Raw genomic sequence first — 10,397 nt, 5'->3', positions numbered from 1 at the left:
CTGAAAAAAAAAAAACTTAGCGACGACATAAACAGTGAATGTTGTACTCTCCAACCCGAACCTGGTACTATCGCACTCTTACATTTTGTACTCTCCCACTCCAAGCCAGTAAGTTTGAAACGAAGATCGAATGAATGATACCTCAGTGGTATTGTCTGACCTTATGTCCATAAACCCAATGATTCAAACACCATTCTCAATCCAGAAACCAATAGGAGACCCCGTTTCAAAGTGAAGCCATATTGATAATGCCTTGTCAAAGATACTCTCACCTACATATTTTTATACCCTCCACCATACATAGTATGGAGGGTATATTAAGTTCTTCATTCCGTTTGTAACGCATCGAAATAATCATTTTAGACCCAACAAAGTATATATATTCTTGATCAGCGTAAAATTCTAAGACGATTTAGTCCTGTACGTCCGTCTGTCCGTCCGACCGTCTGTCCGTCTGTTGTAATCATGCTACAGGCTAAACGAATAAAGATAGAAAGCTAAAATTTGGCCCAGATCTCGCTTTTGTCTGCAGGCAGGTCAAGTTCGAAGATGTCTGAAATTCTACACAAGGAGTTCTTTGTGAGTACTTTATCCCTTGGCTGAGAATTATCTATATAGGTCCACGATATCGTGTAGCCTACATATTACGGTACCCCCCGATATTCTGTATTTTGCAGATTTTAGCCACATTTTCTAATAGAATGGTCTGAAAATCCACACGAGGAATTCTTTATTGGCACTTTACCCTCTCAAAGAGAATTGTCTATATAGGTCTACGATATCGTATATACCCATATAACGGTACCCACCGATATTCAGTATTTTCGATGCGGCTAAAGCATTTTTCGACGGGATTGTCTAAAATTTTACACAAGGGGTTCCTTGTGAGCACTTTACGCCCTGAAAGGGAATTGTCTATATAGGTCCAAATTTTGCATAAACCCCATATAAAGGTATCCCCCGATATTCGGGATTTTGATGATTTTAGCCACATTTTCCAATGGAATGGTCTGAAAATCCGCACAACGAGTTCCTCATGAGTACTTTATTCATTGAAAGAGAATTACCTATATAGGTCCACGATATCATATAGTCCACATATAATAGTTCCCCTGATATTTGGTATTTTGATTATTTTAGCCACACTTTTCAACCGAATTGTCTGAAATTCTACAGAAGGGGTTCTTTGTGAACACATTACCCCCTAACAGAGATTTCTCTATATAGGTCCATGATATCGTATATCCCCCATATAACGGTACCCCCCGATATTCGGTATTTTGATGATTTTAGCCACATTTTTAAACGGAATTGTCTTAAATTCTATACAAGGAGTTATTTGTGATTACTTTATCCCTAGATATAGATTTGTCTATATAGAGCCACAATATCGTTTATCCCCCCATATATCGGCACCTTCCGAGATTTTAACAGAATTTTTAATGGATTTTATTTTTTTATAACCTCCACCATACTATGGAGGGTATATTAATTTTGTCATTCCGTTTGTAACTCCTCGAAATACTCATGTCAGACCCAACAAAGTATATATATACTTGATCAGCGTAAAATTCTAAGACGATTTAGCCATGTCCGTCTGTCTGTCTGTTGTAATCACGCTATCTTTCGAACAAATTGAGATAGAAGGCTAAAATTTTGCACACATGTATATTTTCCCAGTAGACAGGTTAAGTTTGTAAATGGGCCATGTAGGTCCAAGTTATCATATAGCTCCCATATAACGGTACCTCCCGATATACGGCATTTCCATGATTTTAGCGACATTATTCACCGGAATTATTTTAAATTTGGCATTTGAAGTTCGTAACGGATACTACAGCCTAAGACAGACAATTATCTGTGCAGGTCCACGTCTTCGTGTAGCCCCCACATAACGGTACCCCCCGATATTCGGTATTTTGATGATTTTAGCGACATTGTTTACCGGAATCGTTTCAAATTTGGTATTTGAAGTTCGTAATGGATACTACATCCTAAATCAAAAAATGAGCCATGTAGGTCCACGTCTTCATATAGGCCCCATATAACGTCATCCCCCGATATTCGGCATTTTGATGATTTTAGCGACATTATTTACAGGGATTGTTTCAAATTTCGCATGTGAAGTTCGTAATGGATACTTCAGCCCATGCCAGAAAATTGTCTGTGCAGGTCCACGTCTTCGTATAGCCCCCATATAACGGTACCCCCCATATTCGGTATTTTGACGATTATAGCTACATTATAAACAGATTTTTCTTCAAGTTTCGCATTTAAATATTGTAATAATTTATGACAAAAGTTGCCTATGCAGGCCCACGTCGTCGTATAAGCGTTCGGTATTTTTAAGATTTTAACAGAACTTTTAACGGATTTTATTTTTTGGAAATTGCCAAATTTGTACCAAACGGCCGAACTTACAGCTTTTTTACTTGTTATTTTTTGAAAATGTCCTAATTCCTTTCAAATGGTGGAGGGTATTCAAAGTGCGGCCCGGTTGAACTTACTGATTTTTTTTTGCTTGTTTATTTTAACTTAATCTTATGCCGTTTTTCAAGTCCAGCTATCCTCCGTCGATTCCATCAACAACGACTCCCGCAAATATGTTCCAAAGATATTGAGCATCAATTTCGATATTCGAATATCAAATAAATCGAATCTGTATCGCTTCCTCAACAAATCTAATATTTTTTTCAAATAAAACGGTGTATGGACAAATTAGTTTAGATACCTGTGCTTGCCACCACCTTTAGCTCCCGGCATCCAAGTTGCCATCGAAACCAAAGTTTTGTTTGAAAGAAACAGATTGCAGCAGCAGCAGCAGCTAACATTGCATAACTGGTTCCCCTATGATTGCCTTGTAAATGTTTGCTCCTTCGTTCGTTTGTTATCCCCACGGGTGGAGCGATGGAACCTATTCGCCGTGTTGTATTGTATTTCCATTGCATGTCCTTTTTGTCGCCATAGTCGTGATGCGTTTTCGCTCGTTTGCCATTTTGGTTGGCTGTTGTTGTTCTGTTCTGCTGTTGTAAAGATTAACAATGACACTGACATTGTGTGGTCAATTGACATTTATTTCATTGTGGATGACAATCATACATCCACAACAATAACAACAACAACACACAGCATCAACACAAGGCAAAGTAACAATAATAACAATGTCAGTGTATTGGTAGATCCTTTATTTAACATGGCCTTGTGCCTTGTATTTTTTTTGTGACTCTCCTCCGTTGAGTGGCAGTTTGTTAAGAGTTTGAAGTTGTTGTTGTTATTTTTTGTGTGTTTGTTGTTTTATTTTTTCTTAATGCCAACAATACAATCTCTTGACTGCAAATGTATCGCATCTATTGTTATATCTTTTCGTTTATGTTTAGTTGTATTGAAGATTTTTTTCTTCAAAATCTAATAAAGTTACTTTGCCATTTTAAAGTTGCTGTCTTGCATTTGCCGCTGAAGTTTTCCTTTTCCTGTTTTGTTTTCTAAATCCTTAGCTGTGAAATGAAAGCGTCGTCGACTTAAATCGAAGACAAAAAAATTGCTCATTTGTTTGGTCTGAAGAGGGTGAGGAGAAAAAATTATGTAAAATATTTGAGGTGCCCTTTAATAAGTTATGCGCAGTAAAAATTCGAAGTTTTCAATAAAATTTTTTTGTTAAAATGAGACCTCTATGAGAATTGAAATTTATTTTTAATAAGAAGATCTTCTAGTGACCAATATTGTTGCTTATGTGGCAGATCCGTACAAAATCCGCTGCTGTCCCAAAAAGTAGGAATTACCTAGCCAAAAACAGATAGCAGAGTCAGATTCGAGTAGTATTGTTGGAGTCAAAATAGCTGTCGGGGTCGTGAAAAACAAATTCGACTCTTTTATCTTCACGCTGGAGGCAGTTTTTCTGTAATACCAATGTTATTTTTGTAATAAAAAATTAATACAATGAGTCAATATTCAATCCTTTTCTTAATTAACTTGGAGACACGCTCTCGATTTTTAAGCGCCGTTGACAGAAGTTTGAAAATTTTCAAGATTTCTTTGTGGAGCCAAATGGACACAGAGCATAAAATGAAATTGGCCGTATTGACAACGAGTCTATAAGAGTTTTTCAAAAGTATGAGTTATAATTCTCATTAGCTTCGTAAAAGTGGGCATATAGGTGACAGGGAACCCGATTGTCATGCTTCGAAATTTGGCACTGGCAATTCTTTATAAAAATAAGCCTTTCTTATCGTCAAAAAAGGCAGTGAGACTTAGTTAAAGACTAAAAAATTCAGGAAGTCCTATTTACTTATAGGCACGCGGAAACAGAGATCTCTTACAGTGGGGCTAAAAAGCGAAGCATTTCCTGTAAGTGATTAAAGCGGGAAGCCCTCCCTACAGGGAAACTGGAGTGAAGAGCCCTACTTGGTAGATAAGCTGAATCAGTGAGCCTTCCTTGTTATGTAAATTAAGAAGGAGAGAACTGAAACAGGAAAGTCCTTCACAGAAGAGAGCTAAAACAGTGAACCCTCCCCAGAGGCGAGCTGAATAAGAAAGCTCTTCTCAGAGGCGAGCTGATGCACGGTGCCCACCCCAGAGAGAAGCTGAAGCTGTGATCCCTCCTCAGAGACGAGCTGATGCAGGGAGTCCTCTTCAGAATCAGAAAGACTGCCTTTAGAAGCGAGCTGAAGCAGGTACCCCTTTTTTTAGAGGTCAGCTGAAACGGAAAGCCCTCCTCAAAAGCGAGCTGAGACAGTGCGACCAGCTCTTAAGTGGACTGATGCAGCGAGCTGATGCAACTATGAAGGCCTCTTCGGACGCGAGATGAAGCAGGGATCACTTTTAAGAGGCAAACCAAAGAAGAAAATCCTCCTCAGGGAAACTGAAACAATGAGTTCTCCTCAGAGCCGAGTTGAAGCCCAGAGACCAACTTTGAGGTGAGTTGAAACAGAGAACCCTCGTCAGGGGCAACCTAAAACAAAAAGCTCTTTCTAGCGGCGAGCTGAAGTAGGGAGATCTTCCTAGCGGTAGGCTGAAGCAGGAGCCCTCCTTAGATAGTAGCTACAGCAGGAGCCCTCCTGAGGCTATCTAATGCCAAAACCCAAGACAAAAGATAAAATAATAGTCCCAGCCCTCATGCGACAAAGCAGAACAAAGCTGAGTTAGCCATGCCCAAGAACCTCTCGAGAGGAGGTGCTACAGCTCCAGCGGAAGAGTCCACCAAATTTGAAAACTAAAAGACAATAAGTTTGAAAGACCGACTACTTGTCGGTTTGGCATCATAAAACTCTCGACCCAAAAAAAAAAAAAACGACGCAGAACCTTGCAGATAGGGAGGTCGATAGAAGCAGTAAATCTGTGGAAAAAATCAGTAGTCTAACCCACGTGGCAAATACCGCTTCAACGCCTTTGAAGGCTCTCACTAACAAATAAGAAAGCTCAAGGTTCTAACCCCAAGGCTATTCGATCAAAAAACAGAAAATCTCTCAGAAAAAAAGCTTTCAGACCTGATTTTTTTGATTTTTGAAAGTATAAGCAATATTCACACTGGAGAAACATCAGCGAATATTAATCGTGCTAATTTTCTTGTTCAACTCCAGGAATTCCTCGATTTTCGGTGCAGCGGTTTAAGTGATAATTTCACTTTCTGCATCACGTTTTTATGCGAGTAAAAAGGCTATAATCCTGCTGTGAAGCGGCTAATAAAAAATTCGAAAGAAAATGTCTCCGCAACAATTGGGTTAAGCTAAGCCATGCTTTCGGAAACCTCAAAGTTTGAACACAAAAGAAATCAAGCACTAAAACGCCCAAAATAGTGGCCCTAGACCAACAGTCGTTGATGAAACTAACAATCAGAGGACTATCCATAAGGATATCACCTCGATAATTGGTGCTGATGCAACGAAAACGCCATCTACAGGGTATTGCCGTTACCCTTACTGAAGAGGTTGCGATACCTGCTGACAAATGTCGGAGACAATAGGCTGATAAAACTGATTCTGGGCCGGCTTCTATCTCTAAGATACTTGATAACACACTATAGTGAGAGGAAGCACATCCGAATGCAATTAGGAACCTCATAAATCAATTCCTCATTATTGGCAAGAGTGTTCCTTTTCCGCCCATCAGAAGATACTCTTCCAGCTTTCTTCTCAGAGTATTTATCAGATTTAGCTGACAGGTTTATCCTCTGCTTTGACGGTGTATGAGGCTTTTAAAAAAAGTTTCACATCAACCATTCTCAACAATGTTAACCCATAATTTCCTCACCTTCCCCCATAAAAATGTTTCCGTAAATATGCGTGCCTTTTGTGCAAAGTGTTTCTTTTAACATCTGCTTGGAAAATTGCGATTGACCAAAAGCTGTTGTTGCAAGACGAGAGGTAGTAGAAGAAGAGGAAAAAACTAATTCGTAAACGTTTCCATTTTACTGCAGTCCGACGACCATAATAAGATATATCCAAGACAAATAAAAATGGTCATCATTGTTGTTGTAGATTCGGTCTTCATCTTCTTCTATTTCATTTCTGTTTTTTTAGTGGCCATTTCTATAACAAAATAATAGCATCTAATCAAGAAAACTGTCTCTCAAGATTAAAGGGACGATGATTTGGCCAAGGAATGGTGATGAAGGCAGTTAGGAAAACTTTAACCTTAAAATGAGATTTTAAATTTTATGATTTTTTTGCAATGTTTTTTATTGTCTAATAACTAGCTTAATTTAAACTTAAATAAGTATACAATTGTAATTTCTACTATTTAGCAAACCATATGCAATTGATTTAAATAAAATGTCAACATTTCACCACTTGCCCGAAGAACTGTATGCCATCTTTGTTGGTTATCATAAAGAGAAACGGATGACTTATGTCCACAACTTCCGGCGTAATCCTCAGATAAGAATAGGCATTCCAAAATAAAACAGCTGTAAAACGGGGAATAAAATTATATTGTTTTAATAAGAAAATATAATTTAAAATTATACAGAAAGCTGGTCAATAAATAAACTAAAAATTTTTTCTTTCTTAATTGATATTATTATTCATTTAATCACCATATACGTTGTGGAGCATGGGTACTTACTAATTTTTTCGAAATCACCAATTCCATGTTCCTTAAATTTCAGTTTGATGGTCTGCTGTATAGTGTCGTATTCACTAATGTCCTGGTCAGAAATCTAAAATATAAAATAATCCAACTGAAGCAATTAAGGACACAACAATAATTTCATATATATTTTCATATAGTTAATACAGAACCGATCCTTGTCAATAGCATATAGCCAGCACAAATTTGGGAGCTGTATGAGCCGTACATAGTGTATTTAACTACAAAATTACGAGTACAGTACCAGAAGTGAACAATGTAAACAAGTAAAAAACCAGTAAAGAAAGTCCTAAAGTCGGGCGGGGCCGACTTTATGATACCCTACACCACTTTGCTAATTTAGTAGAGCTCCACATAACAATTAAAAGTTTTTATGGGAGAATTCAATCATACACGTTATGATTATAATTATAATTAAAAGTTCAATGGGCTAAATATGCCGAAGCAGTTGTATCTTTTAAATTCGGAATTGTATTGCCCATTTGGTGCACAATTAATTTGAAATCGGATAAAAATATATATGGGAACTATATCCATATCTGAACCGATGTCGATAAAAATTAGCAAAGATATTTCTGAGCTGTATTTGATATATTTCCCTGAATATCGTTGTTACGGAGTGCATATTACGGTTGTAGGTAACAAATATAACAAATCGGATGAATAATATATATGGAAGCTATAGCTATATCTGAACCGATCTTCAACAAATTTGACATACTAGCTTCTAGACTGAATTCGGTCGTAAGTGCCAAATTCCATCCCATTTGGACAAATATTAGACGTTTGGTGCACAATAAAAGGTAAATCGGACGAAGTTATATATGGGAACTATATCCAAATTTGAACCGATCTCGATAAAATTTAGCTAATGTGTTTCTGAGCTGTATTTGCTATATTTCCCCAAATAATAAAAAAAATAACAAATCGGATGAACAATATATATGGGAGCTATAGCTATATCTGAACCGATTTCGATTAAATTTGGCATACATATTTTCAGGCCTAATTTGGCTGTATATGCAAAATTCCATACAATTCGGGCTGATATTACACGTTTAGTGCACAATAAAAAGCAAATCGGACGAAGATATATATGGGAGCTATATCTAAATTTTGACCGATTATCTCCAATTTCAATAGGGTTCGTCCTTGGGCCAAACAAAAGATCTGTGCAAATCTGGATCGGGCAATAAATGCGACCTGTACTTTGTTTACAAAAATACATGGACAGACGGACGGACGGACAGATGGACGGACATGCATAAATCGATGCAGAATGTGATTCTATGTAGATCATCAAAAGGAACTATGGGTCTATCTCGTTTCCTTCTGCCTGTTACAAACAAATGCACAAAGACATTATACCCTGACCACCTTGTGGTGTAGGGTATAAAAACAGCTAAGTTCCGGGCCGGACCGAACTTTTTTACCCTCCACCATTTGGAAGAATCTTGAAACATTTCAAAAAAATCCGCCAAAAAAATATCGCTCTAATGAAACCAGTTTTATGGGGGCCAAACGAAGACGTGGTCCTGTATAAGTTATGTGTGTCATAGGCTGTAGTAACGGTTTCGAGCTTTATATACAAAATTTGAAACAATTCCGGTGAATAATGTCGCAGAAATCATGAAAATATCGAATATATGGGGGTACCGTTATAAGGGCTCTATACCAAAACGTGGACCTATGTAGACAATTCTTTTCTAGAGGGAAAAGTACTTAAAAGGAACTCCTTGTGTGGATTTCTGATAATTCCGTTGAAAAATGTGGCTACAATCATCAAAATGCCGAATATCGGGAGGTGCCGTTATATGGGGGCTATACGATATCGTGGACCTATATAGATAATTCTGTTCTACGGAATAAACAACTCACAATAAACTCCTTGTATGGATTTCTGACAATTCCGTTGAAAAATGTGGCTATAATCATAAAAATGCCGAATATCGGGAGGTACCGTTATATCAGGGATATTCGAATCGTGGACCCATATAGACAACTCTCTTCCATGACATAAAGTTCTCATAGGGAACTCCTTGTGTGGATTTTTAGACAATTCCATTGAAAGATGTGGCTACAATCATCAAAATACCAAATATCAGGAGGTTCCGTTATATGGGGGATATCCGATATCGATATAGATAATTCTCTCCTATGGGATATAGTATTCAAAAGGAACTCCATGTTTAGAATTTCAGGCACCGTTATGTGGAGGGATATACGATATCGTGTACCTATATAGACAAATCTTTTTCAGGGAGTAAAGTAATCAGAAAGAACTCCTTGTGTAGAATTTCCGACAATTCCGTTGAAAAATATGGCTAAAATCATCAAAATACCGAATATCGGGGCGTACCATTATATGCAGGCTTTACGATATCAAGGACCGATATAGTACACTTTCGAACTTGACCTGCCTACAGACAAAAGACAGATCTATGCAAAATTTTAGCTTCCTATCTTTATTCGTTTTGACTGTAGCGTGAGTACAACATACGTATAGACGGCCGGATGGACTTGATCTGCGTAAAATTCTAAGACGATTTAGCCATGTCCGTCTATCTGTCTGTGTGTCTGTCTGTCTGTCTGTCCGTCTATCTGTCTGTTGTAATCACGCTATCTTTCGAACAAATTGCGATAGAAGGATAAAATGTATATTTTGCCAGTAGGCAGCTTAAGTTCGTAAATGGGCCATGTAGGTCCAAGTTATCATATAGCCCCCATATAACGGTACCTCCCGATATTCGCTATTTTGATGATTTTAGCGACATTATTCACCGGAATTGTTTCAAATTTGGCATTTGAAGTTCGTAATGGATACTACAGCGTAAGATAGAAAATTATCTGTGCAGGTCTACGTCTTCGTGTAGCCCCCATATAACGGTACCCCCCGATATTCGGTATTTTGATGATTTTAGCGACATTGTTTACCGGAATCGTTTCAAATTTAGTATTTGAAATTCGTAATGGATACTACAACCTACGTCAAAAAATGAGCCATGTAGGTCCACGTCTTCATATAGTCCCCATATAACGATACCCCCGATATTCGGTATTTTGATGATTTTAGCGACATTATTTAGCGGAATTGTTCCAAATTTGGTATTTGAAGTTCGTAATGGATACTTCAGCCCATGCCACAAAATTGTCTGTGTAACGTCTACGTATAGCCCCCATATAACGGTACGGTAACGGTTCCCCACAGAAGCTAGAACTCATTGCGAACTACAAAGAACAATTTTTAGACAAATCCGTAAGAAAATATGGCAAAAGTCTTCAAAAAATAGAATATCGGGAGGTACCGTTGTATG

General features: G+C 37.8%; 1 protein-coding gene across 2 annotated transcripts in view; it reads right to left on the bottom strand.

Moving 5' to 3' along the window:
• Positions 1-6,662: 6,662 nt before the first annotated feature.
• The window catches only part of LOC101890030 (ovalbumin), a 44,087-nt gene continuing 40,352 nt past the window's right edge, over positions 6,663-10,397 (bottom strand). For both annotated transcript variants that reach the window (XM_059127849.1, XM_059127850.1), the window contains 2 exons: positions 7,060-7,153; positions 6,663-6,901 (listed from right to left, as the gene is read on the bottom strand). In XM_059127849.1, the coding sequence (XP_058983832.1) occupies positions 6,771-6,901; positions 7,060-7,153 (225 nt within the window). In that variant the 3' untranslated portion in view covers positions 6,663-6,770. The remainder of the gene's footprint in view (positions 6,902-7,059; positions 7,154-10,397) is intronic.

Source organism: Musca domestica, unplaced genomic scaffold (genome assembly GCF_030504385.1).
Source record: "Musca domestica strain aabys unplaced genomic scaffold, Musca_domestica.polishedcontigs.V.1.1 48, whole genome shotgun sequence".
NCBI classification, from domain to species: domain Eukaryota; kingdom Metazoa; phylum Arthropoda; class Insecta; order Diptera; family Muscidae; genus Musca; species Musca domestica.
The sequence above is the reverse complement of the archived record's forward strand: the minus strand, read 5'-3'. Positions and strand labels throughout refer to the sequence as shown.